At 59.0% G+C, this 27,463-nt stretch overlaps 2 protein-coding genes across 11 annotated transcripts in view; one reads left to right on the top strand and one right to left on the bottom strand.

Moving 5' to 3' along the window:
- The window catches only part of RFX1 (regulatory factor X1), a 45,154-nt gene extending 40,182 nt beyond the window's left edge, over positions 1-4,972 (top strand). For all 9 annotated transcript variants that reach the window (XM_039514419.1, XM_039514422.1, XM_039514417.1 and 6 more), the window contains 7 exons: positions 392-543; positions 1,079-1,176; positions 1,471-1,620; positions 2,620-2,828; positions 2,920-3,073; positions 4,292-4,337; positions 4,692-4,972. In XM_039514419.1, the coding sequence (XP_039370353.1) occupies positions 392-543; positions 1,079-1,176; positions 1,471-1,620; positions 2,620-2,828; positions 2,920-3,073; positions 4,292-4,337; positions 4,692-4,858 (976 nt within the window). In that variant the 3' untranslated portion in view covers positions 4,859-4,972. The remainder of the gene's footprint in view (positions 1-391; positions 544-1,078; positions 1,177-1,470; positions 1,621-2,619; positions 2,829-2,919; positions 3,074-4,291; positions 4,338-4,691) is intronic.
- A 5,068-nt stretch (positions 4,973-10,040) lies between these two features.
- On the bottom strand, positions 10,041-27,336 carry DCAF15 (DDB1 and CUL4 associated factor 15). Of its 2 annotated transcripts, none has more exons than XM_039514430.1 (13): positions 27,202-27,336; positions 25,958-26,055; positions 25,632-25,767; positions 24,450-24,556; positions 23,083-23,222; positions 22,428-22,598; positions 17,923-18,540; positions 16,278-16,369; positions 14,340-14,468; positions 13,400-13,485; positions 12,924-13,058; positions 12,376-12,491; positions 10,041-10,987 (listed from the first exon to the last, which is right to left on the bottom strand). In XM_039514430.1, exons 1-13 carry the CDS (start codon positions 27,334-27,336, stop codon positions 10,932-10,934), a joined length of 2,019 nt encoding a protein of 672 aa, XP_039370364.1. In that variant the 3' UTR covers positions 10,041-10,931. The 2 variants fall into 2 exon arrangements, with proteins under 2 accessions (XP_039370364.1, XP_039370365.1); XM_039514431.1 differs by having other exon boundaries at positions 12,924-13,028.
- Between the last annotated feature and the right edge of the window lie 127 nt (positions 27,337-27,463).

Here is a 27,463-nt window from a genome sequence, read left to right as displayed (position 1 = left end):
AGCCGAGCCTTGTCCGGAATAATTCCTAGCTCGTGTGTGGCGCCTTTCATTGGTAGGATCTCAAAGCTCTTTTCAAGGGAAGATGGTATCATTCACCCCCATTACTTATGGGGAAACTGAGGGACGGTGGCAGTGACTTGCCCAAGGGCATTTAGCAGGCCGATGGCAAAGCCAGGAATAGAACCCGGGATGCCTGGATCCCCAGTCCAGTGCTCGAATCACTAGGCCAACAGAGCTGCTCCATAGAGTTTCTAGACTGCTGTGCAGCCTAGAAGGCCTGACTGTAAGACCTAGTTCTTGCGCGGTATGAAGCACACGGGGCCTCGGCTGTAGTGAACTGATATGTGGCTGGCTCTTATATGCACTAACTGGGGCAAACGTGTCTGTCTAGTCACGATGAAGCAGAGAAGCGTCTCCCAAAGAACTGCCTGGTGATACTGTCCAAATACGAACCTGTCCTGAAATGGACAAAGGACTGTGACAACATGCTGTACCAGGGGCTGGTGGAGATCCTCATCCCCGACGTTCTCCGGCCCATTCCCAGTAAGTGCGGCAGGCAGCACCACAGGGCTGTGTTAGAGCACCCTAGCCTGGCTCCTTGCGCTGACTCCACAGGGCTGTAGGCTTGGACACTGGTCCCAGGGTCACCACACTAGAGTTGTGATGGTACCTCCACAACACAGCCGATCCTGCCCCCTCCTACGTAGGGCATCTTCCCATCTGGGGATCTCAAAGCACTGTACAAAGGACGTCAGTATCGTTAGCGCCATTTAACAGATGGGGAAACTGAGGCACAGCGCAGGGTGGCAACTTGTCCAAGGTCACCGTAGGCCAGTAGCAGAGCCAGGAATTGAACCCAGGTCTCCTGAGGCCTAGGTCTAGGCCTGTACGCTATCCTCTAAGCCACACTGCCTCACCTGGTCAGGTTTTGTGCTCCAGGCCTAACTGCTGTCCCCTGGGGTTAGATTTTTAAGCCATCAGTCCAGTGCCACGCCAGGGAACGGGCTCCTCCTCCTAGTTCTGAGCAGCTGGCCAATCCGTGGCTGTGCGAGGGGCTCACTGCCCCTCTCTATCCCAGGTGCCTTGACGCAAGCGATCCGAAATTTCGCAAAAAGTTTGGAAAGCTGGTTAACCAACGCAATGATGAATATTCCTGAAGAGATGGTCCGAGTGAAGGTGAGATGCGGGAGGGACGTGGGGGGGAGTGGCCTGGGACCCAGATCTCGGCAGTGTGACTCCTGAGCAGTGCCAGGCTCTGGGCTCTGGCAGTGCCAGGCTCTGGGCTCTAGTCTCTATGATCCTTGGACTGCATTGTAGCGTGGTCTGTGGCTCTGTGCCCCTTGGGCAGAGCTGGGCAGTGATTTCTGGCTCTCAGTGCCCAGCCGTATGGCACGGTGCCTGTTCTGTAGCTAGGTCGTGTGCGTGGAACCTGCCTGCTCTCTGGGGGTTTGACCCCTGTCTGTTCCGCAGGTGGCAGCAGCAAGTGCCTTTGCCCAGACTCTGCGGCGATACACCTCCCTGAACCACCTCGCCCAGGCCGCCCGGGCCGTATTACAGAATACGGCCCAGATCAACCAGATGCTGAGCGACCTCAATCGGGTAGACTTTGCAAACGTCCAGGTAACAGAATCCCTCCTCCTCTGGCCAATTGCACCATGAGCCATTTTTTGGTGCTTACCTGTCTGCCCCAGTGCTGTGCAGGCAGAACCCTTTGGGCTGGGTCAGAGCTGCCGACCCACCTGCCAGCGTAGCTCAGAAGGAGCTGAGTGAAGTGAGCTGGGCCATCAGCTTCTCTCATCCTCTGCAGTGGGTACAGCTGGTAGGTGATTCCCAGGAGACTGGCCCAGACTCTCTGTGCCCATGAAGCCGGGAGTCCTGCTGAGTGACCTGGGGGACTGAACAGTAACACAACAGCCGACCCAGAACACACTGTCTCCAGAACCCTTTGGCACCAGCCTCTTATCCCAATGCCGTGGTAACGGGGGCAGCACGGTCTAGTGGTTAGAGCGGGGGACTGGGGTTTAGGTCCTCTGAATTCTAGGCCCAGCTCCATCCCAGGGCCCTGGGCTTGTCACCTCTCTGCGCCCTCTGGAAAATGCGGATAAAGACGCTTCGCTGCCTAAGCAGCAGGTTGTGAATCCTGATGATCTAGACTCAAATTCTCTAAAGCTGCCTCTGCTGCTGGATGCTTAATTTGAGACACCTCCGGGATGCTGGTTAGAGGTGCCACGTGCCAGCCATTCCCATTGGCGTGGGGGGGGCCTCAGGTGGCCAGGGCACCCCTGACAGAGGCTGGCTCGTCGCACACCCCAGGGGCTCCTTCTGTCCCTCCCTGTGTGCCACCATCCCATTGAATCTGCTAAGCTGAGGCCGGGACTCCAAGTGTCCCTCTTCCAGTCCCCCCCAGCTCCTGAGGGTTCTGCCCATTGGCAAGTGGAACATTGCTGGGGACTCCGAACTCCCCGCATTCTAGGCAAATGGAGCTGGCCCCTCGGGGGTCACAGTGTGGATGGGGCTGAGCTCACAGGATGTGACTCCTCCAGTGGCCAGCCCGGTCCCTCGGCCATGTTGCTCCCCTCTCTGAAGGTGCCGGTGTCTCTCTCGTTCCCCCGCCCACAGGAGCAGGCCTCATGGGTATGCCGCTGTGAGGACCGCGTGGTGCAGCGCCTGGAGCAGGATTTCAAGCTGACCCTGCAGCAGCAGAACTCCCTGGAGCAGTGGGCGGTGTGGCTGGACGGGGTGGTCACCCAGGTCCTCAAGCCCCACCAGGGCAGCTCCAGCTTCCCCAAGGCCGCCAAGCTTTTCCTCCTCAAGTGGTCCTTCTACAGGTACGTTCCTGCCCTCCCCCGTTCCCAGTCTGGGACTGGATGACTGACCCAGGGGGAGGGGTAATCCCAGAGCCGGGCTCTCTTTCCACAGCTCCATGGTAATCCGGGATCTGACCCTGAGGAGTGCCGCCAGCTTCGGCTCCTTCCATCTCATCCGGCTCCTCTACGACGAGTACATGTACTACCTGATAGAGCACCGAGTGGCCCAGGCCAAGGGAGAGACCCCCATCGCTGTCATGGGAGAGGTGGGTGCTGCTCCGTCAAAGCTTCACGGGGAGATCTCAGAGCAGAGGGCTCTGTAATCCAGCAGACAAGGCAGAACCCCCCCCCCAAAACCCGGGGGCACTGGGTAGCACCAGCTTAAAAAAGGGAAACTGCCATGACTCAGTGCTGGGTTCCTGCTCCAGGATTTATGAGGCTGGATCAGGTCAAACTCGACATAAGAAAGGGCCGGAGAATTTCATCCTGGCTGGGAACGCTGCTGGCAGTGCAGGTGCAGAGAGGGCTAAGGCGACTGCAAACATCTGGGCTCAGGAAGGAATTTCCCCCCCTCCCCTGTAGAGCATTAGGTCAGCTGCACTGTAGGGTGGCAGGGGCCTTCCTCTGAGGCACCCGTATCACCCTGCCTTTCGACACTAAGGACTAGATGGGCCAAAGCAAGTGCAGCTGAGAGGGGGACACCAGTTGAAATGGGCCGTTGCTCCGATCCAGTGTAGTGGGGAGGCGGGTTTACCAGCCGAGATGGGCCCTTGCTCCAATCCAGTGCAGTGGGGAGGCGGGGTTACCCGCCGAGATGAGCCCTTGCTGCAATCCAGTGCAGTGGGGAGGCGGGTTACCAGCCGAGATGGGCCCTTGCTGCAATCCAGTGCAGTGGGGAGGCGGGTTACCAGCCGAGATGGGCCCTTGCTGCAATCCAGTGCAGTGGGGAGGCGGGGTTACCCGCCGAGATGAGCCGATCCAGTGCAGCGGGGAGGCGGGGTTACCCGCCGAGATGGGCCGACCCAGTGCGACGGGGAGGCGGGGTTACCCGCCGAGATGGGCCGACCCAGTGCGGCGGGGAGGCGGGGTTACCCGCCGAGATGGGCCGACCCAGTGCGGCGGGGAGGCGGGGTTACCCGCCGAGATGGGCCGACCCAGTGCGGCGGGGAGGCGGGGTTACCCGCCGAGATGGGCCGACCCAGTGCGGCGGGGAGGCGGGGTTACCCGCCGAGATGGGCCGACCCAGTGCGGCGGGGAGGGCTGGTGCCCTGGACTAGACGATCCCATACAGGAAATGGGTTTCTCTGAAGTCCCGCCGCCCCCTTGTCAGAGGGGAAGGTGGAGGTGCCCATTGCGATGGGGAAGAGGGGGAGCGGATGCTGGTCTCCCCAACCCACCTGCTATCGTCCTGCCTCCATGGTGGGGAGACGGGGGGGGCCTGCGGGGCTGGGGCTCTGAGCACTCATCCTCATGTGTCTTTCCAGTTTGCCAACCTGACGAGCTCCTTGAATTCTCTGGACGCAGACAAAGGTAACTGCCCACCTGCCACGTCTCTCCGAATGGGGCCATTGCCTTTGCCAAGCGCCACAGTTCCCAGGGGGTCCAGCTCGCTCAGTCCACCCCCCATATCAAGTCCCCTCCAGTCGGGCCGCAAAGGGGTTCAGAGGAGACGTGGGCCCCAAGTCCCCCATCAGCTAATCTGCGCAGGCCGCACCCATGGGACAATGGAATAGTTAAAGAAGGGACCATCCTGATTGGTCAGGACCGGGAGGGGCGTGGGGCCATGGGGGTGGGGCCAGAGAAATACAGGGTTTCGGGCACAGACAGTGCAGCCCCCGGATACTCAGCACCCTCCCTCTCCCATCCCTGATCTCTTTGACTCAGATGAGGAGGAGGAGGAAGAGGAGGAGAGCGACGACGAGATGCAGCAGGAGATTTCCCTCAACTCCAATGACTCCACCAGCCTGACAGCCGAGCCCCTGGAACCCCCCTCCAAGCTCTCACGGACGGACTCCAGGGGGATCTTTGTGCAGGCCCTGCCTTCCAGCTAGAGGCCAGAGAGACGCCTGCGTGGGCCTGGAATCAGAACCGCTCAGCCAGAGCCGAGTCCTGTGTCCAGTTCCGTCCGGCTGCTGCCTAGCGATAAAGCTGAGCTATTCCTTGTCTCCGAGTGGTATGCAAAGCGCTTTCATTTCCGCCCCCGGCCCCGCTGCCCTCGCTGAGCCCGGGCTCGCCCCCCTCCCCAGCGCGGGTGCTGTGTGGGCTGCGGAAGGCTTGTGCAGGGAGAGGGCCCCGTTATGGGGGAGGCGAAGCAAGATGCCATTTCACACCGCTACACCCCTCTCCCCGCTCCAACCCCCTGGGCTGGGTGGCTCCTGCAGGGCTGCTATCCTGCCATGTGGGGGAGCAGCTCCCTCCCCAGCCGGGCACAGGGCTGCTGGCCTCCAGCTTCGCTGCTTTTTACTTTCCCGAGATGCAGCTTCTGCCCTTTCCCAGGTGTGGCAGAGAGCATCATGGGACTTCTGAACAGGAGGCAAGTACCTGTCTCCACCCCTCACCTGCCAGCCCCTCTTAGCTGTCAGAGCCGCCGTCCAGCGGGACGATTCACTTGGACTCACCCAGGCAGCGATTGAACCAGCCCCCGTCTACACGGGCCCAGGCTGTCCGGCAAGCTCCTTGCACAGCCAGTCTGGCTCCCAGCTTCCCCCTGCCAGGGAAGGTACGGCAAGCCAGTGCCAGTGGGCGGAGCTGCGGCTCCGCGGGAGCAGGTGTACCGTCCTTTAGAGGCTTTTCCTGGGCCCAGCAGGGACGAGAGCTGCACAATCAAAGGGCCGCGTCCCCTCGTTTTTAGTGGCTAAGGGACTCGTGCAGGGCAGCCCCCAGCGGGGCTTGTGGGGGCTGGCCATGCTAGCCCCTGGTGCACCTCACAGGTCATTTATAATGACTCCCATTGGCAAGGGCACAGTGGCCAGCTCTGTGTCATCAGTGCGCTCAGCCGCCCCGGGGAAGGCTCCGGGGCCCAGCCCCTTCGCTCCCTGCACGGCTCAGCGCTGCCCTCTCCCACCTGCCGGCCGGCCGGCCTGCACGGGGCTGAAACCTGGAGTTCCGGGTCAGCTCCTGCTCTGTGCAGCGCCAGGGGTCGCTCGCCATGCAGGGGACGTGCGGCAGAACCCACGTGCCTTAGGGAATATGCATTTGTTGTGCCATACGCTTCAGCTGCCGGAGCAGCCCCGGCCAGGAGGCTCCTTAGAGAACAGGCTGGGGCGGGGGAGACGGACGGGGGCTGAGCGGATATTTCTCCTCTCAGCCACAGTGCGGGATTACGGCACAGAACCCGTGGAACTGGCAAAGCCACGGCCAGAAAACCAGCGGCGTCTCTCAGTGGGCGAGAGCAGGAGCCGTGGCAAAGCTGCCCTGGCAGTGATCTGAGTCTGTCGCAGCCCCCTGGGGAGTTACAAACCCCCCCGTCCCCCCTGCACAATCCCTCGCGGCTTCGTTCTTCCTCTCCCGCACATCACGCTGCCGCTTGGTCCTGCTGGTTCCAGGAAGGGGGGTGAGGAATCTCCCGCCCCCCTGGCCTATTTCATTCCTGGTCTTGGATCTCTTCTCTCGCTCGTGTATTTTCTCCCCTCTCGGGGTTGGGAGCTCAGCCCTCGACATTCCCATCCTCACACAGAAGCTGTTCTCCCAGCGGCTCTGCTTAAACCCTCCCTGGTCGACCCAGTGAGCTTTGCCTGCTCGTGCTAACAGCTGTCGCAGATCCAGGCTCTGTCTGGGGCTCCTGCTCCTGGTGTCGTCCCAGCCGGCAGGCAGGCCCTGGGGGAACGGGAGACTCCAGAGAGCAGAGCTGTTTCACGGGCAGTTCTTCGCTCCCAGAGCCTCTGGCTACGTGCGCTCGTTCCGGGACGGCAGCTTCGGCTGCAGTGCAGCCCCAGCGCTCGTGCCGTCTGCCCTCTGCCTACGGTCCTGGCTCTTTAGATCAGCCCACGAAGGGGCTGGGTCTCTGCTTCGTGCTCCAGCGGCCACGAGACACAGAGACCTTCTCCCCCGGCCCTCCCCACAGGGATCCCCAGGCTCCTGGCCTGCATGTGCCAGGCAGGGCAGAGCGCTGGCCGGCCCCAGGGAGGGGGCTACCCAGCCATATGGCACGCAGCCTCCCGGCTCTGCCCCGTATGCAGGCTGTGTCATGGGCCCCGCTTGCCCCTGCTGCTGGTGCTTCTGGCTGGCAGCTGGCGCATCGCAGCTCAATACGCTTGGCCAGTGCCCCCAGTGAGACATACCGGGGGCCTCTTAGCATCTCCGCCACAGCACCCCCTTGTGCACTGTCCCGGAAGGACGCTCTGCTCTTCGGTCAGGCAGCCGGCCCGGCCTTTCCTAGTCCCCTTTCTGCTGGGGGGCAGGCCGAGGGGCAGCCCGCCGTGCTGCCAGCAAGCCCCGGGGCAGCTGGAGCACTGATCTCCGCTCAGGCTGTAGGAGCAATGCAGTAAAGAAGGGAGGGTTCTGAGCAGCATTGCGGGACCGGGGGGCAGGTTAGAATGTCTGAACCCCCACACTGGGGGCTTCCTGGCAATCATGTTCAGCCCGACAGCTCCCCCCAAGATGGTCAGATGACCTCTGACCTCAGGCAGCTGGAGGGGCCGAATAAAAGCCCGTTCCCTGCTCTGGAGTCCTGCTGCGGGGTTAGAGCTCAGCTGCTCTCTGCCGGGGATTCCCGCAGCCCCAGCCCCCGTGGGCAGGGCTCAGCCAGGCAGCCCAGAGCTCCTGCTGCTCCCCTTCTTCATTCCCACTGTGGCTCCGCTAAGCTCCCTCGGGGCCAGGGCATTGCTACCCTGGGGTCCTGGAGAGCTGTGGCAGGCAGGGGCCTCCCTCAGTGACCTAGGGACCCCCCTGCCAGGCCCCGCCCCAGCACTGCCCGAGCCAACAGGGCAAAGGGGAGTGAATCCGGACAGGGCATCCGGTTAGGCTGGAGTGAGGCATGGGCAGGGTGCAGCCCCCCAGCAATCGGCAGCGTTTCTCCAGCGGGCAGGGGGCTTCGGCTGCTGGGGAGGATACAACCCGGCCCTCGCTTTCCACCAGCCAGGCAGCAGGAGGGGCCGTGTTCTGGGGAACGCTGCCCTACACCCCCACCCCAGGCCCCTCTCAGCCTGCTCCCTCACGGCTCCCAGGAGTCCAACCCTCCTGAGATTGCACGGCCCAGAGTGCCCCCGGCTGCACCGCTCGGAGCACAGGCCAGGCCTGGCTAGCGGAGTGCAGCTGGCTTTGTATTTCACCGACTCCAATTGCAGCCGGTTCTCTGCCCTCGTCCCCGCCCCAGGGCCAGGCTCTGGGCTCCCCTGCGGGGCTGGTGGCTCCTTTCGCCCATGTAACAGGAGCCCACTCCTCGTTCAAGTGCAATTCCAGCTGGGTGCTCCTCAGGCTCTTCCATAGGAGTCGCCACCTCCCAAGGACCCGCCCCGGGGGCCCAAGCAGACCCAGCACCTTCCCTGCCTGCTGGAGCTGCTGAGTGTGCTCGAGGGCTCCAAGGCAAGGCCCTGCCCACGTGCCAAACCCCCAGCAGGTGATTTGCTGAGAACTGCCCCAGGCTGTAGCACCCAGGGCAAGGCCCATTCACGCCCCCTAGCGGAGACACTCAGGAGAGCTGCAGTCATTGCCCATTCCCCCGGCCACCAGCCCAGCCTCATGCAGCTGCCAGCCAGTTTCCATTGTTGCACAGTTCCAGGCCGCCCCCACCGCGTCTCACAGCAAAGGGTCCTTGCTTGGCAAACACCTTGTTGCTGCTTGTCTGTGTCTTCGACAGCTTCCCCCTCAGCTAGCAAAGTGCCCCCGTGTTTCCCATTGCAAACCCTGCAAGAGGTGACTCGACCCTCCCACTGTGAAAACGGCTGACGTCACCCCGGAGCTCTCACGCCCACCTGGGACCCTGACGGCCACGTGCCAGAGCTCAGAGCCCCTGAGAGCTTGGGGCCAGCGAGAACGTATCGGGGATAGAGAAACACACACTAGCTCTGGCATCCCCGGTCCAGCACAGGGAAGAAGGCAGCGGCCAACAAAAACGTCAAGAAATAGGTAGTGTCACTGTTAGCTTCCAGCCGAGGCGTTAGGACAATATGAGGGTAGCTGCTCCCACCCCCTACGACCCTCCTCTGCACTTGAGCTCCCCCCCGGCTTTGGTTTAGGAACATTCAAGTCCTGTCCTGTTGCCATTCAGACTTGTGGCATGACCCCCCCTCGCCCCCCCCAAAAGCTACCTGCACCCCCCCCCCCAGCAGGATGGCCAGACATGATCTTGCCTTTCTTTTGAGTTGCTGCCTTATAAAAATACCCTCTGCCCAACCCATGAGAGATGCCCTCCGCTCGGGTAGCTTCTGCTCTGGCTGGGAGACAGCCGAGCACAAGGTCAGTCAGGGGGTGGGTCTGGGATCTTGCTTAGCCCCCGGCGCTGCTCTAAGAGAACAGAGCAAAACGCTCCCTGGCGTCCCTCCTCTCCGCTAGTAACCAAGAGCCCAGCAGTCAGGCTCGGCTACTCTCCGCGCGCCAGAAACCAAGCTCGACTCTACCGGTTTGTAACTGAACATTAGATATTCTAGTTTTAAAGAGGAAAAGAAATCTGTGCTTTTGTATGTAATGACTAATCCTTACTCTATAAACCACTTCAATATTGTGAGATTGGTGAAGCTATAAATTACTTGATATTTTTGGGTTTTTTCAACCATCATGGCCTTATTTGTTCACTTTTTCCAGTGGTTTAAACCTGTGAGATAGATGTTTATTGCAAAAATCTACATATTGTATAAAATATATATTTTGTGTCAATCTTCTGTGCAGCAGCAGCTGTGGGCTGCGCTGCAGCCTTCACGTGGAGTGTGAAGAGCTTTTGTAGGTGTCCGGCCCAGGAGATGGGCAGTGCCTGTGATGGGATGACGTAGACGTGTGTAGTCTAGAGTGCAAACGCTGTTTTCTACCTTTTGTAGTTCTTTCTTAAGAGAAATAAATTCAGCCGTGTTCTTTGCCTCCGGCGCCACTTGGTTATTGGCAGCGGGAGCCGTTTGCCCGGGAAGGCTTCTCGCTAATTCCTGAGAGCACGGCCCAGTCACGTGGTGCTCAGCACACCTGGCCGGCAGCTCCGCTCCAGTCTGCAGTGGGGCTGGGAAGTGACCCCAGAGCTGCACGGCACACGCACTCCATGCAGGCACCTTCCCCCGCGCCCGCAGCAGAAAGCGACGCAAGCCCAAGTCTTGGAAATTAAAACGTTTATTACAGGGAAACCAAAGCCCATTTGAGGAGAAACTAAATGATTAACAGTGGGGCTGGGGACTGTGGAATGATCCACCAAGTGTGCGGGCGGGGGAGAGGTGTGTTATCTGGACAAAGGAAAAACCTCCTCCACTGGAAAAAGTGCCTTAAACACTGAATGACACTTAAATAGACAGTGAACAGAACCAGGCAGTCTGGCCCCCTGGAGGGCGGGGGATTTGTTCGGCCACAGGATCACGCTATGCCCGGGGGAAGCTGGAATGCTGTTCCCTCACCCCCTCAACACCACCTGAACGGTCCCGGGAGAGGGGCTGCGCGGGTCCTTCTCCCCAGGGCCAGGCGTGCTGCTGACGGCTTCGGCAGCACGCGGCCGGAGCAGTATTAGAAGAATTCACCGTCTCCAATAAGCAGGGAGACGGTTAAAGTGGTGTCCCGAGCCGGAGGAAGAGGCTGCCCCGTCGCCCGAAAGGGAGGACCCCGCCCTAGCAGCAAGTGCCAGGGCATGTTACTGCGACGTCACCGCAGCTCACGGTGACGGGGGTCAGGTCCCCTCCCACAGCATCCCGCTAGCCCGACTGAGCACGTGCACCACAGGAAACGCCGCCGGCCAGCAGAGCGGCCTGTAGCCGTTGGCGGAGGCAAGAGACTCGTGGTCCAACCCCAGAGGAGACGCTGGGCCGGGCCCTGGGCCGACAGGTATTCCCCCTCCCCTAGGGATACTCCTACTTACAGCCACTTGCAGCAAAAGCACGAGTTACTCTAATTAAAACAAGGATGAAGAGAAATGAAAACCCAACGAAACTCAACCAGGAGGAGGTAGTTAAATCCGACGTACAGTACGGCAGGAACCAACCCGGGCTCGCCTCCGCGTCACAAGACGATCCAGGTGTAGCGCTCGTTGTCTGCTAGCACCTTCAAGGAGCAGCCTAGAGATGGAAGAGCAGGTGGGTTTAAGGAGCTGCTCCTCCGTGGCCATTTCCCCACTCCCAAGGCTGGGCGGATGAGGGCGGGGGGGGGTCGCACCCGGGGCTGCGTTGGGGGTGGGGGAAGAATCCAAGTCTCTCCACTACACCGATGGCAAAGTAAGGTGGCAGGATCCGCGCAGGGCCTGGGCCAGGAGTCAGTGTGGCTACAAGCCACCGTGCAGCAAGCGGTCAAGCCAGGGGCCCGCTCAGTGCAGATGGTCCTGCTGGGGGTTCGCGATTCAAGCCCAGCATGGCATGCCTGCCATGCCCACCCCCATCCCCCGGCACGGCTCTGCCCTCCCTGCCTACTGACACGGGCACGGCTCTGCCTGGCTCAGCTGCCAGCCAGGCGCGGAATCCCGTCCGTGGGCCAGGAGTTCTCTGGCCTGCCCGTGCTCAGCTGCGGAGTCAGGAGACGCGGGGCGCAGGGGGAGGGAGAGATGGGACAGGGTCCTGCACCCAGAGGGCGGGGACCAAGCCCCAGAACAGCCTGGGCAGCTGCCCCTGCTTCCCCCCGTTCCCATTAGAGCTCCGGCTATGGGATCAGCTGGGTCCAGGCTGGGAGGGGTTTGGTCGGACACCATCTGCACCAGGACTGCTGGGCGTTTGGCTGCTGTGTCTAACCCATCTGCCCAGGCTTAGCCATGGGCCGGCTGCAGGAATCCTGGGGGCGAGGGTCTCGGCTGCGTGATCCCAGCGGCCCCTCCAGGCCTTCACTGATACACAGGGATCGAGGAGCACGGGGGGAGTTTAACCGGGGGCCACGCAGGAAGAGCTGTGACTGAGCAGTTAGCCTCCCCCATCTGCACCTCCTGGGGTAGCTCGAGATTAGAGGGCAGAGAGGGACGCCCCACACATGGAGTCTGGGGCAGGACGCGGCCTAGCAGAAAGTAACTGTCCCGCAACACGCCAGGGAGCTTAGAGGCCCCCCCGCTGGGCTCTGGAGGGGACCCCGCCCTTGGCAGCACAGCCCAGACACGCTTCGCCTCCTCTGGGCTGGAACGGGGAGCAGCTTCCCCGAGATCCAGCCTCCAGCAGCACAGCGCACGGCTCGCCCAGGCCCCCGGCGGCTGCAGCGCCACGTTCCTGCTGGCGGGGGGCACAGAGCACAGGCCTGGAGCCAAGTGAAGGGTTCAGGGCTCCATGGCCCTCCCAGGCAGGCTGGCGAGGCTGGGAGCGTAGCGGGTCAGCGGACTGGGGAAGCCGCGTGCGGAAGGGGATCTGAAGCAGGCAGCCAGCCGTGCTGCGTCACCCTGCCCAGCCCCGTCTCACTCACGCAGGCCTGGCTAGGAGACCCCGGAGGGGAAGCTGGGCAGCCCCTTCCTCCAGGGCTCAGCGCCCGGCAGTACCTTTATGAAGTGCCTCGTTCGTCATCCTGTTGACGTATCGCCCGCTGCTCTCCGGCACCAGCCACTTCATCACCATGTCCACGCAGCTCTTCCGGTAGGAGCTCCAGACGCTGCCGCTGCGGACGGGACAGCACCGTGAGTGGGCAGAGCAGGGGCCCGTCCTGGGGCGAGGCCCCCGCCTGGGATTTCCCAGAGGCAACGCCCTGGGCGGTTTGTATTAGTGCTGTCAAACGCAAGCGCCAGGCGGTTCTGGGGCTGGTCAGATCCCCGGACGCCCCACAGCCCCAGGCTCGGAGGCCAACGGCGGCAGGGCCCTCCGGACGCAGACGCCCCAGCTCAGGGGAGGTGGAAGGGAGGGAGCTGTGTTCCCAGTGGAGAACGCTGGAAGGCAGGGCCACTTTGGTTCAGAAAAGGGAGGTTTGAACTGGGATGGCAACAGGCTCAGCGAAGGGCTCGAGTCTAACCAGCAAAGGTCTGATCTCGCTCCCCAAGCCCAGCTCTCCGGAGCGAGCGTCTTTCCCCAGCAGGCACCGGCCATGGCCACGCACCTGGTCTGCCCCTTGACTTCCGTGAGGTCTCCCACGCTGACGGTGACGAAGGTGCCGGTGTTCAGATTCCAGGCCACTTTCAAGCTGGTGTGATAGGTCTTTGGTCTGGAGGGGAGGCACAGGACACACACCGGCCTGGGCAGGTTAGAATAGGGGTCGGCTAGAAATTAACCATTTCCTCCCCAAACCCCATGGCACACAAGCCCCACGGTCAATCTGGGCAGTTACCAGGCCCCCTGGAGCCCCTAGGGACGGAGGTTGGGTGGAGGGGTTCTGGCAAGGGGGTCGCCCTGTTGCTGCTGGAATTCCTCCCAGACACACACCCCCCACCACACACACACTCCTCCGGCATCTGCTCCCCGTGACCTCCCCTCACACCAGTTCCTGCCCCTTCTGTGGGGAGTGGGTCCCCTAAAAGCAGCCGCCGAGGGGCTGGAGAGACGTCGCGGGGGGAGTGCGGCAGCGGCTGAACTCACCTAAGCTGGCCCTCTTCGTCAGGAGACGGGAAAGCCAAGAGCAATAATCCGATATTGATGATCACTTGGTTGGTTTCTGGACACACCTAGAGGGAGGGGATTGGACAGTTGACTCGGGGAGATTACAGAGCCTGGCAGAGATCACGGCACAGCACTGCTGGGCCGAGCGGAAGGAAGGTGGCCTGGTTGTATTTAGCCCTGGATGGTACCTCCAGAGCCCAGGGTCTCTGTTAAGCCGCACACCGAGCACAGCCGCAGCCCGGGCAGCTGATGTGCACAAGAGACACCTGCTCACAGGCACTGCAGAGTCAAGACAGTAGAAACGGGAGCGAGATCTGAAGCAGCAGCACCAAAGGGAGGGGCCTGACCCCTCCTCTCCCTCCCCCTCAGATTAGGTTAGTCAGGAGCTCCAACAGCCACCCCCAGAGCAGTCAGCCGCCAGGTGCTGCAGCAGGAAGTGAGATCTCCACCCCCCAAAGAGGCAAGGTGCCAATCACTCCCCTCTGACCCCCCAGCCCAGTGCAGCAGCCAGGGGAAATGCAGAGGCTGAGACCTGTTCCTTCTCTGGGTTCCTGGCCAGACCATCTCTCCCTCCCCACCCGGTTCCCCAAGGAGCCCCCCCAACTCTGCCACGTACAGACAGGACCCAAGCAGGATACAGCTCCCAGGCATGCGATGCGGAGCGCCCAGGGCCTGGAGCCCACTGGCCACACCCTGTCACAGAGGAGGGCTAATGCAATCGGTTTCATTTCAGCAGCAGCACTACGGCTTCTGCCAGTTCCTTGCTCCAGTACGTAGCAGCCAACAGAGAAGTTTGCTGACCCTGCTGGAGGAGCCACTGGGGGTTACTCCCAGCCCAGGCAGGGCGCTGCGGCTCTCAGGTCACGCAGCCGGAGGCTCGCCTGGCTCCGCGGGGGAAGGGACGCTCCCGCGCACTCACCTCTAAGATGACGATGTCGTAGTCGCTGAAGGAGCAGAACTGCCTGGACCAGGAGGCGTCGTTCCGGATCACCTCATTAATGACATACTCAAAATCCAGAGTCAGCTGCTCCACAGTCAGGTACTGGCCCTGCAATGGGAGCGGAGAACCCAGACGCCTCAGCAGCTGTTTCTCCCTAGTCCTAAGGGCCGGTCACTTTAGTTCCCACCCTCAGCCCAGCTGTGCTAAGCGGGTCCTGGCTAGTTAGAAAGCTTGTGTCTGAGCCAGGGAACTCACTCCTCACAGTCCAGTCCCACCCCGCGATGGGACTCCGCAGAAAGGGCCCCTTTTCTCACCCCACAGCTCGGCGCTGACACACACAGACACAGGCTGCTCCAAGTTTCTAGCTACGTAAGACCAACCCGGCTCCGAGGGCACACGCTAGAGTCGACTCAGCTCACCCATCACCAGAATCGTGAACCAAGTTTAACTGCGGGCTGGAGCTCTGCCCCCATGCACGAGCCCATTACCTCCTTCAGGGCCGGCAGCCAGGTTACAGGGAGTCGCTGGGACTCCAGATTCCCAGCCCGGCCAGACTCCCTGTGTGACCGGGTGGGCGTCACCTCTTGTGCCCTCTATCCGGGCTGTAAGCGCGTCAGGGAGGAGCTCTCAAGGGGTGTTTGTTCAGCGCTTGGTGCTCTAGGCCCATCTCAGCTGGAGCCTGTAGGCCCCATACCAAGTCCATCAGCACCGAGACAGGCAGGACGGGGGCACCTCTCTGGCTGGCAGAATCTATTACAACCAACGGTGGACAGAAACCTCGGCCACGAAGCCTCACGGTGCTGAACTCAGCAGCCCTCCTCAGAACAGACCTGCTCCTGAGCAATCCCCCCTCCGAGTGCTGGTCATCATTTTACAGGGGTGATCGGGAACAGCCCCCCCAATGCTGCAGACAGGGAACATGACTCGCCCAGTCACCCAGCAGCAGAGTCAAGAATGGAAGCTGGGTCTCCTGACTCCCAGGCCAGTGCTCTGCCCACTAGAGCAGTGGTTCTCAACCAGGGGGTCCAGAGGGCCTGTCGAGCAGGGCCAGCATCAGACTCACTGGGGCCCAGGGCAGAAAGCTGAAGCCCGAGGCCCTGAGCCCCCCAACCTGGGGCTGAAGCCGAAGCCTGAGCAGCTTAGCTGCATGGGGCTCCCTGTGGCGTCATGGGGCTAACGCTGGCCCTGGCTTGGATATGCAGAAAAGCAGGTGGGCCGTGGAGGCCTCCGAAAGAAAAAGGTTGCGAACCCCTGCACTAGAGCACACTGCCTCTCCTCCACACTTCCCTCTCCCAGCAGATCCCTGGGTAACCTCCCCTCTCCCAGGGAGGGATCTGCCTCCAGCCCATGCAGAAAGGGAACAATCAGAATTCTTGTGACTGTAGAAAGCGTTGGTGAACTCAGCGAGGTTCGGCTGCCTCTCTGGGGAAGGCTGCCTGGAGGTGGGGCAGCGTGGTCAGTTTGCGCCCCAGGGTGTTACTCACAGCTGCCAGGTTCGGAATTGACACCTTAAAATGCGGCACTTGGTTCCGGACAAAGCACTGCATGCTGGGACTTGTAGTCTCCATGGAGACTACAGCTCTGGAACAGCAGAGGCTGATGAAAGCTTTAGAAAGGACACCCACTTCTGTCTGCAAGTCTCTCACCCACCATTGTTACGCCTGACACCTAAGCTGACAGCACTAGGTCAGACACTTCTCCCTTTGCCTCGTGCATCACGTGGCCAAATCCTCCATTTCCAGCAACGCGGCAAGATCAAATGCATTCAGCGGTAACAGAACATGGCTGCCAACCCCCCGAAACCGGCTGGGCGATCCAGGGGCAGCTGCAGGAGCGTCAGCTCATTATTTCAAGCTGAGAGTGTCCCTTAAAGTCCACCCCCCTACGACCGGGCCAGAGCCCAAGGCCACGCCTGACCTGGAATATGGCTCTCTCCTTCAGCGGCTTGAGGTTTCGCCCTCTCAGGTCAGTTACGACAAACGGCAGCGAGATCTTGTCATCCTCGTACTCTGAAAGGGAAGGTGGCGTGAGGCAGAGGCCACGTGGCTGGCGAAGGGCCTGGGCCTGCAATCCCAAGGAACCAGAAAAGGGGTCTGCAAAGTCGCCCCCCCGTGGAAGAGGCTTGGGAAGTGAGATGGCTGCTACGGCAGCAGGAACAAACCACCGGCCTCAGCCCCCTGCTTTAGTGCGATATAGTACAGAGAGGGGCTCTGCCTGCTCAGACCCGCTCCACGTGCATTTCCGGGCCAGCTTTGGTGACCAGAGCTCTTGCTCCCATCAGCCCTAGAGTCAACCCAGCTCCGGGGGAACGAGCCAGATGCTACGACTCCCGTATTGCAAGTAGGCTCTGGGGGGGCAGGGACTGGCTTTTTGTTGTGGGGTTCTGGCCCAGGCCTGGGGCTCCTAGGTGCTACCGTGGCACAAACAAAACCTGCCTCCAGTTACACCTGGGCAATGCAATCAAAGGCACCAGCTGGGCCAGTGGTTGGTGGAGAGCGGAGATGGGGCAGTGAAAGAACCTAATTACAAAAAGCTGGACCCGCCGCAGTGAACTGGCACCTTCCCAAGAGGGACAAGGGCAATTAACGAAGGCGTCCGTCCTTCAGTCACCGGGACAGGACCATTTAGGCAAGTCAGGGAAGATTCTGGCAATTCAGCTGGTCGATGTGCTGCGGAGACCAGGGTGGAGCTCTGGGGCAGCCAAGTGCTCTGGTCTCTCAGAGCCTCATTAACCAGCCTCCTGCTCGCTGCGCCAGGGAAGAGACCACGTGCCAGAGCACATCTGTGCCAGCTGGCACGGGAGGGACAGGACCAGAACTGCTCTGGCAGCCTGGGGCCAGGCGTGTGCTGCACCAAGGAGCTGAAAGGGGGGGGACCTTTCGGCACCTGTGCAGAGACTGGCCGCTCAGGGCACACCTACACTGCAGCTGGCAGGGAGCTTCCAAACGTGGCTCAAGCTGGAGCTCCGGCTCCCCCGCCCCAGCCCAGGCGTCAGAGCCTGAGACGTGCCCCGAGGCTGCTATGGAGAGATCTCCCCAAGGGAGGGGACAGGGCCCCACTGGCCAGGGGCCCCTTCTGAGCATTACAGAACCAGGAACTAGCGAGGGGGGTGTCTCAAGCCCACAGCACTGGAGGGATGGTGGAGAAGAGAAGTCCCATGAATGCAGAGCGGGCACAGCTGTGCCCTGCAGGGACCCCATACAGGGGCAAGGGGCAGTTGAGTCTCCGTAGCCTATTCAGTCCTCAGCTGCTCCACTGAGGCTTCCAGCAAAATGGCCTCGTGGCACTGGGGGGTGGAGGGCTTGGGGTGGGGTGGGGGTTAGCAGCATGGACGCCTAACTGCTGGGAACCAGAGGGAGACCCAAACTCACCGCGCGGGCCGGACACTCTCAGTTACAATGCACGCAAGTCCAATTACGAGCAGACTGAGGGGTGAAAGGACCCGGGCTCCAGCCGAAAACCCCTTGAGTTCCCAGTCAGCTCAGCCCTACGCGCAATCCCAGCCCCTGGGCGAGTCGGTCCCTGCACCGAGAAGCAGACTGGCCTCCCTACGGCTGCTTACCGTCCTCCGGCTCCGCCAGGTCGCTGGGCTCCAGGCCATAGCGCAGCTTGGTGTAGTTGACGTAGCCGGGCTCGGCCGGCTGGCTCTCCAGCTCCGCTCCGGCAAGGGGAGAATCTTTTGGGGGCTGATCCCCTTCTGGAGTTCGGTCTCCCCTGGGAGACGAGAGGCCATGATGCAGGCAGCAGTAACTCCCGGAGGGCCCCGAGCACGGCCTTGCCTCCCACGCTGCATCAGCAGGGGGGCCCTGGGCCAGGGATCTGTGTGGGCCGGCTTCCTGGGCAGGCCGGCACTCAAACCGGCCGCCACCCACCTCCTCCTCTTCCGCTGCGGCTGGGCCTTTAGCCTCCTTGGCCCGCCGGAAGATATCGGCCACAAACTCTTTCGCCTTGGCCACGGCTGGCGACAGCTCCATGGGTCTGACGGGGCTTTCTGGGTCCTGGGAAGTGCTGCAGGTGGACGATGGCGCGGCAGCCATTCGGCAAGGGCAGCCATCTCTTTCCATCCGCTCCTCCGCACCCGCTGGGCACCGCGTGGCACCTGCAGCATCACAAGCCCCGGCGTGGGGCGACTGGGGCTGGTTCCTTCTGTCGTAGAGGATTTGGCAGAAGTTGCTGTCCTCTAAACCAGAGAGAGGTGAGGAAGGGGTTAAAGAGGCCATGGCTACACAGAGAACAGTTTCCATGGAGACATCCCTCAGCATCGTCCACTGGCTAAGTGGGAGCAGCAAGGTCTAGTGGACAGAGCACCGAGTGTCCCAAAACCAGAGTGATGGGCACGGCACACAAACCATTCCCCCCACAGGCTCTGCCACTGCCGTGCTGTGACTCAGCCTCTCTGCGCCTCAGGGCCCAGACCCTCACCTGTAACACGTGCCCTCTTCTGTCAGACGCTGGCAGATACTCGGATGAAGAGTATTCGAACTCTGCCTTCGTTTAGACAGTCAGGATCCGGGGTCAGCAGTACCACCCGGCTCCTGGCAACGCGTTCCCATCAGTGCATCTGACAGTGCTTCGCAAGCTTTCATGGATTTCCCCTGCTAACCCCCGGGGAGGCAGGGCAGGGGGGTCACACACGGAGTCTGAACTCAGGTCTCCCAAGCCCTAGGCACATCATTTCAGAGTTTGGCTGAGATTCGGAGAGCCATCGAAGGGGGTCGGCTGCCCACTTCCCATTGGTTTTAAGGAGAAATGAACACGCAAAGCCTTAGTTCGCAAACCAGCTGCCCGCTCCCCGAGGCCGGCTCTCTGGGATCTGACGGTGCTTTAAGCCTCCAGAGCTCCTGCACAAAGGAGGCAGGTCCTGGCCGCAGAAACGTGCACACAAATGTGGAGTGACTCGCCCCAGGTCACCCAGTGAGCCAGTGGCGAAGGCAGGAGCACAGCTGGGAACAGAACCCAGGAGTCTCAACTCCCAGCCTCCTGCTCTGGACTCTCCAACATGCTTGTCGATACACCAGGATTTCCCTAGAATAACACAACTCAATCTCTAATATACCCCCCACAAGCCCCCCCGCCCTGCCCGCGGGGTGTGGGTTTCACCCCTTGGCCATTTCCCAGCAAGTTTCTCTGTAAAATGAGACATTACACACATCGGGCTGCTCTCCTGGAGGAGGCCAGGACGGCTTTCCAGTACTCGCTAACATGGGTCAAGTTTACCTCTTCCAACGTCTAAAATGCTGGGAAACCAGCACGTCACGTGCTTCCAACCGCCCGTAGGTGAGTGAGAAAGAGACTTAATGTCCCTGCATCACATTCTCCCCTTTGAGGCCCTTCCCCTACGTGCCTTACAAGCCTCCCACCTCACCCACCAAATCTCTGCTCCACTGTCAACTTCTCTCACCCAAACATAGAATCCTAGAGCTGGAAGGGACCTCGAGAGGAATCTAGTCCAGTCCCCTGCACTCATGGCAGGACTGAGTATTAGACCAGGGGTCGGCAGCCTTTCAGAAGTGCTGTGCCGAGTCTTCATTGAAGGTTTCACGTACCAGACATACACTGTAATGTGTTACAAGGTCTCTTTCTATAAGCTTATAATATAGAACTAAACTATTGTTGTATGTAAAGTAAATAAGGTTTTTAAAATGTTTAAGAAGCTTCATTTAAAATTAAATTAAAACGCAGAGCCCCCCGGACCGGTGGCCAGGACCCAGGCAGTGTGAGTGCCACTGAAAATCAGCTCGTGTGCCGCCTTCGGCATGTGTGCCATAGGTTGCCTATCCCTGTATTAGACCATCCCTGACAGGGGTTTGTCTAACCGGCTCTTAAAAACCTCCAATGCTGGAGATTCCACATCTCAGCATGTCCTTCCACGCTGCCCTTAGGCAGGGGACACCCACCCTGAGCCAAGCCGTGAGGGCCTCATAAGGCTCCCAGGAACAGCACACGCTCCCATTGTGCCAGGCTGCGAGATCTGGACAACATACCTGTGCATTGCTACAGCAGCTTGCAATCAAGGATCTCAAAGCACTTTACCATCACATATTAACCCTCGCAATCCCAGAGGGTAGACAGAGTGGATAATCACTAGCTCTAACTTTTCATCAGCAGATCTCAAAGCACTTCTCAATCCTTCTAATCGGTGATAAAAAGTGATTCTTTTTAAAAATTGCATTTACTGAAAACAGCTTATTTAAATTAAATACATTTTCTTTTTAAAAATACACCTAAGATTAAATTTGAAATGACAATCACCCATGTTAAAACCTAATCTCACTATAATCTACTCAAATTACTTAAATAAATTAAAATATGCTGTGTCGATGAGCTCTCCTCAAATTTGAATGAGTTGGATTATACACAGCAGTGGTTTTCAACCTTTTTCATTTGTGGACCACTAAAAAGTTTCAAATGGAGGTGCGGACCCCTTTGGAAATCTTAGGCTGTCTGTGGACCACAGGTTGAAAACCACCGATATACAGAATCGGGGGAAAACCAACTCTCTTTTGAGGTCAACCCAAGCTTTCTAAATATGTCAGTTTCCTGTCCTGCACTAGGGGTACGTATTATTTTCAGTCACTACAATGGGGCGAATGCTAGTAGGTACATATTTCTCAGATGTACGTTCCTTACAAAGGAAGTTGGTACCATCCTTCCCCATTTTACAGATGGGAGAATTAAGGCAGGGGACGAGGAAGTGACTTGCCCAAGGTCAACCAGCAGGTCAGTGGTAGAACCAGGAGTAGAACCCGGGTCTCCTGGGTCCCAGTCCAGTACCCTAGCCACCAGACCACACTGTCTACTACAAGAGATCAAACTCAAAGGACCATGAGGGCCACATGAGGACTAGTACATTGGCCTGAGGGCTGCATCCCTGCCCACCTCCCCCCGCTGCCCCCACCCCATCCCTTCAATGAGGCTCCGCCCCTGCCCCGCCCCTATTCCAACCCCTTCCCCAAAGTCCCCACCCCTGCCCCGCCTCTTCCCCGTCTCCCTCCTGGAAAGCGCTAAGCACTGCCAAACAGCTGTTTGGTGGCAAGAAGCACCTGGAGGTAGGCAGAGGAGTGGGGACGTGGCATGCTGGGGGGGAGGGGAGTGGCAGGGGAGGGGAGCTAGGCGGCTGCAGGAAGTAACTCTGGGGTGCGTGTGGCGGGGAAGCGCAGCGCGTGCGGGAAGCTTGGCAGGCTGCAGCAAATAACTTTGCGGGCTGCGTGTTTGAAACCCCTGGTCTACTACGTATAAACAGAGGCTCACTCCCCCCCGCCCCCACACTTCCTCTGCTGGTTTTCTTACATTGCAAGCTCTTTGGGGCAGGGACATCTGATTGTGCAGCATCTGGCGCAACAGCCCACTGGGCCCTACCGCAATAGAAAGCAGCCATAAGACCCTCCTTCCCTCCCTCGAGGTTAGTGCTTGAGACCAAGCTGGAAATCCAAACCCCAACAAGGCCGAGGGGGTTGCTTTGTTCTTAGGTGGTTCAGCAGCTGTTAAGTGGGGGAATGAGAACCTGAGGTCTGATGTATCTTGAACCCACCTGAGGCGACAAAGGATGCCCTACATTCCCCTGGGAAGCTGGGCCTGCCAGCTCTCCCGTGCACCACTTACTCATCTCTAGGCCCAGTGACTTGCAAGATACCTGACCTTCCACTGACCCCGGTCCCTCCCTCTGAGCAGCGGTTTCACAGCACTGCACTCATTCTGAAGCCAGGGAGTTTCCAACCCCTGGCCAAGCCACAGGCCTGGGGGTTGCTGAAAGCACCACACTTAGTAGCTGCGATGCTCAAGCCGGTTGCAAGAGAAGGATGGCAATGAAGTTCTCTGGCCTGTGTTATACAGGAGCTCAGACTCGATGAGCTAATGGTCCCTTCAAATCCAAGATAAGGGAGAGAAGATACCCTGGCTAGACAGACTAAACTGAGCAGCCATTCTCACACATCCAAAGCCTCGCCGTTGACCTTGCTGAAACACCCAGCGAGGCCCGGAATTCCCAACACGGCGTCTTCCCAGGAAGAAATCCACGCACGTTAGCGCCCTCTAGTTCCAGCTGCCCCAGAGGCACGCGGTTCTTACCTGCGGTGTGTACGGAAACAGCACATGCTACGAGAGAGTAGCTGGTGTTCAGCAGCACCACCTGGTCCTTCTTGAGCTGGAAGGCTGGCTGGAATGTGGGGAAAGGATAGACCACCTGGTACTTTGTGTGCAGCATGAAGCCGTGCTGCAGGCAGTGGGCGTTTGGGTCCCCTGAGAACACACAAAGAGAGGGACAAGTGAGATCATCCCTGCCCAAAAGACGAGAACAGCTGGGGGTCAGACAGCCCGTGGGAGACAAGCAGTCAGTCCCAGAGTCACCCACACTGAACGTGCCTAGCACCTGGCAGGGTAAGAACATTTCCTTTACTAACACTAAACGAATCCCACCGGGAGTCCGATTACATTACCCTCATTGTGCGGACCTATGAGGAAACTGAGGCACGGAGGATGAAAGCTTGCCCAAAGATCATGCAGCAAGTCAGTGGAAGAGCTGGCAAGAGGACCCAGGAGTCCCAACTGTCCACTAAACGAATCAGGAAACCTCACTCTGTCCCATCACCAAGCTTATCACCCCACCTTCACCAAACCTCCGAGCGTCACGGCTTGCCTCATCTGACCCCCCGTTAGGAAGATGCACATCAGCTTTCCCGGTGAGCATATTCTCTACAGCTAGGGAACCGTCCCCCTGGCTCACCTGGATGTGCGAGGGCCATATCCCTGCAGCTGGGACAGTACATGAGTGGGGGCATGGCCACCGTGCTGATGTAAATATCCCGATGGTTTTCATCACTCATCATCATCATGTTCATCAGCAGGCCGTTTGCAGAGCGTGTGCTGCCAGGGAGACAGGAGACACCTTTGGTCACTTTCAGAGAAGTTCAGGGATTCAAACCCTCATCTCCCTCTTTTAAACCCACATCTTCCATCCGTGGTCTCTATCCTAGCTTGCAAATCAGGCCTTTTAGCCAGTCGTTAAATGGGAGAGGGGGCAATGAGATTCTCTCCTCAAAGGGTTTAATCAAAACTGGAGCCGCTACTAAATTAAACTGTTGTAAAAGAAAAACAAGAGCCTCGGGGCTAAGAGGCAGGACTGAACTGCTCTCGGATCTTTAAGAACATGTTTCACGTGCAGTGACATTACACTGAGAGCTCCCAGCCCCACTCCCAGTTACTGCTTAGGTGATTAAAATGTCACCATTGACTTTGATTGCAAGCTTTCTGGGGCAGGGACAGTCTTTTGGTTCAGTTTGTGCAGCGCCCAGCACAATGAGGTCCTGGCCCATGACTAGGGGTTTGAGGCACTATCGTATCACAAACTAATACAATGCAGAGGAAAAAGCAAAAACACACACGTCTTTGCCAAAACTAAGTATTTATAGTAATTAAAAACAGATGGAGAACAAAACAGGTTTTTTTTTCAAAATGTGAACAAAGAAACAAGGGAAGTCAAACGATTTCAACTGATAAGGGGCCTTATCTGGAACCCTGCTGCAGCCTCTTTCGACAGGAGTTTGTATTCTGCTAACCAGCCACAGTAGATGCACCCACCAGCCTCTCTCATTTGCCAGGTCAGGGCATTTGGCTCTTCCAACCTTAGATTCAGCTCAGGAGGAGGTGGGAGTGTAACTGAGCCATAGCTCTCCCTCAATATCCCAAAGCACTGCTTCCCCACTCCTGACAGCCTCAGACACGCCATCTCCTAGGGCTGGGGTGAGCTGACAGTGTGTGCCCGCATGCAGGGGGAGGCTGAAGCGAAGGCTTCGCCTGCGCTGACCTGGCTGCACCCAATCTGTGGATAGGACGAAGACGTCAGTTTCCAAGGCTGTCAGTCCTATACTTGTGTGTTAAGTGAAGTATTTATAACTATTTTAAAGAGGCAGGAGTGTATCACCCAGAAACCTCAGGGAGGAGGCTGGCAGCAGCAATGAAGAATTTGCTATGGGTCCCTCAGTCTTTAACCTTTTATGGGAGGATGTGAAGTTGGGAGTGCAGGAGGGAACTCAAATTCTGGCCAATTCACTCCCTCATCCCTCAAGACAAGACTCATTCAATGGAACTCACTTGAAGCCAAAGACAATGACCTTGGAGGAGTCACTGGGCCATTCACACACAGTCAGGTAAAGGTCACTGTAGATTTCTTCATCTTGAAACAAGCGAACCTGCCGCACCTATGGGCACAACAGAGCAAATCAGATTGAAACCTGATGTGAGAAAACAGATGACCAAGCAGTGGGATCTGGAATCAGAACCGCCACCAGACAACTGTAGGGCCTGACGAAGTGGGTATTCGCCCACAAAAGCTTATGCTCCAATACTTCTGTTAGTCCATAAGGTGCCACAGGACTCTGTCACTTTTCATAGGGCCTAAGTTACTTGGGAAGGTCTTTTAAGAGGCTTAGCCCTGGTCTACACTATGAAGTTAGGTCGAATTTAGCTGCATTAGGTCAATTTTATAAGCAATGTGTCTATACAACCAACACGGTTCCGTCAACCTACACAACTGACTGTATAAAATCGTTTTCTAAAGATCGACTTCTATAAAATCAGGCGTAGACATTGCCTGATCTCGGCTAAGGGTGTCTCTGAAAGATGTTTGGTTTGGCACAGAGAAGATAGGTGACTTTACATTTTGGATGCCCCTTTCACTCAGAAGGGTCTCAAAATGCTTCATCGTTACAAACTGATTCCATACAAGAATCACTGCATACAGCTGCCTCTGGGGTGAAGCACGACAGTAGTTTGACAGTGCACAGCAACACTGCACTAGCATTTAGCACAGGAAGAACTGAAACCGTGGGGGAAATTTAGGGAGGCAAAATGTGATGAGCTGATTAGGGATCTGAGGACAGCAGCTCCTCAACTCTAGCAAAATGCACCCGATTGAGAGATCAGTGTTATGCCTTGTTTAAAAGGTGATGCCTCTTGCACCGTAGTACCTCCTACAACCGGACTGGGCAACAGTGGTCAGCACAGCACCCTCTAGTCTCATACAGGGGCAATGACTCAAAGGAAAGAGTGTCCCCTACTGAATCCTCAATCCCCCTTCTGGGTTTTCCCGTGAAGTCTCCCTTCCAAGCACCGGCCACACCTAACCCTGTTTAACATTAGATCCCTCTGGATCACAGCCCAAAGGGGGAATATCTGCAGGAAGTGGGTCTTCATTCCTTGTGAACCCATTCACCACGCTCAGTTGCTTCAGGAGCCATCCCTCCCCCAGGGCCAGACTGGGGGCATCATACGTACCAGCTTCAGCTTGCTGTGCACGTTGAATTCCCACCAATAGAGGTGGTAGATGTAGAAGGAGAAGTCGTCGTCGCCGCTGTTGCTGGTATATGACAAGACGTACCTCCCGCACTTGGAGAAGCCGAGGAAGATGTGTCTGGAAGATAAGCACAGGACCATAGCTCAGCCCAGAGCACTCACATGCATTCACATCCCCATCTCGCCAAACTTGCTGGGCATGGAAACTCCCCATGAGTTTGTCTGCCTCCCACCTCTCCCCAATGGAAGTCAAGCTGAGAATGATGGATGGCCCTGCCAACCTGCCAAAGAGAAATGCCACATCTTACCCTGCACACAAGAAATCTTCGTCAACAATATTCTTCAGGGAAACGCACACCCTTGGGGGCAGCTTGCGGAAGAGGCGTGGAGAAAGCTGCCCGCTGATCTGGAAAGAAGGGAAGTGTCAGAGGCTCGGGGGTACATCCAACAAGAAGCGGGCTCAAGACATCCCAAAACGTGTCCTGAATTTCTACCCGTAGATGCCTTCTGCTTGCGACCCCAGTGTGAGGAAGGAGCTGAGCTAGACAAGGGCTATGTGAGCAGATATCGCAGTCGGGGTGTTTATTTCTGGTAATGGTCACCATGTTAGTTGCTGCCCTTGGGCTCTCCTGACAAGTCACCATCGCAGCCCCCAGGGCTGGGACTTTTGGGGCAATGGCTGCACGGAGCAACCTCGCTGCAGGGTCAGGGCAGCAGAACAGAGGCTGACATAGAAAACTAAGTGCCAAGACTCCTAGGTGAGTGGGGTCTAATGCACTGGGGGTGGGGAGAGATGTCGGGAGCCAGGACTCCGGGGTTCTATCCCCAGCTCTCTGCTCAAATCATTTCACCCACTTCTGTAGAAACTGCCCTTTCTTTCAGAGCCTCGTACTGCCCCCCCGAGACCCTCCCCTCTCCCACAATCACACCCCAGTCCCAATCAGTCAGACCCCCCCTTCCCTGTGCAACTGTCCCTCGGAGCCCCCGTCCCCCTCCCCTCAATGAGCTCCCCGTGGGAAGCCCCCCCTCCCCTGCAAAGCAGCCCCCTCTCAGTGAGCTCCCCCCCTCCACCCAAACTCCCTCACAGGAGCCTCTCCTCCCCACTCGTCCCTTTCAGGGCTCCCCATCAATGAGCCCCCCCCAACCTTCCCTCACAGGACCGCCCCAGTCCTCAATTAATCCCTCTGCCCCTGCCCTGCCCCCAGGTCCCTCCCACAGAGCCCCTGCCAATGAGCCACCCCACCCCCAATGCCCCCAGACCTGCCCCCACATCCCTCCCCACAGAGCCCCCGCCAGTAAGTGCACCGCCCCAATGCCCCCACAGAGCCCCCGCCCCCAATGCCCCCACAGAGCCCCCTGCCCCCAATGCCCCCACAGAGCCCCTCCCCCCTGCCCCACATCCCTCCCCACAGAGCCCCCGGCCAGTGAGTGCCCGCCCCCAATGCCCCCACAGAGCCCCTGCCCCGCCCCCACATCCCTCCCCACAGAGCCCCCGGCCAGTGAGTGCCCGCCCCCACTGCCCCCACAGAGCCCCCGCCCCGCCCCGCCTCACCTTGACCCGGTCGAGCTGCCGCACCACGTGCTCCCGGCGGCCCCGGACCCCCCCGGAGGAGGATCCGCCCCCCGCTCCAGCCGGGCCCCGCTTCCCCCCCGGGCCGCCCCGCTCCGATTTCGAGCTGGGCGCCATTTTCCCCCCGGCCCCCTCAGCTTCCGGAGCGGCCCGGCCCGCCACCGCCTCTTGCGCCCGGGCCCGCCCACGCTGCTTTTCCATTGGCCAGCCCCGGAGCCCGCCGGGATTTAAGATATCTCCGCGA

Source organism: Mauremys reevesii, linkage group 25, assembly GCF_016161935.1.
Source record: "Mauremys reevesii isolate NIE-2019 linkage group 25, ASM1616193v1, whole genome shotgun sequence".
NCBI lineage: Eukaryota > Metazoa > Chordata > Testudines > Geoemydidae > Mauremys > Mauremys reevesii.
The sequence above is the reverse complement of the archived record's forward strand: the minus strand, read 5'-3'. Positions and strand labels throughout refer to the sequence as shown.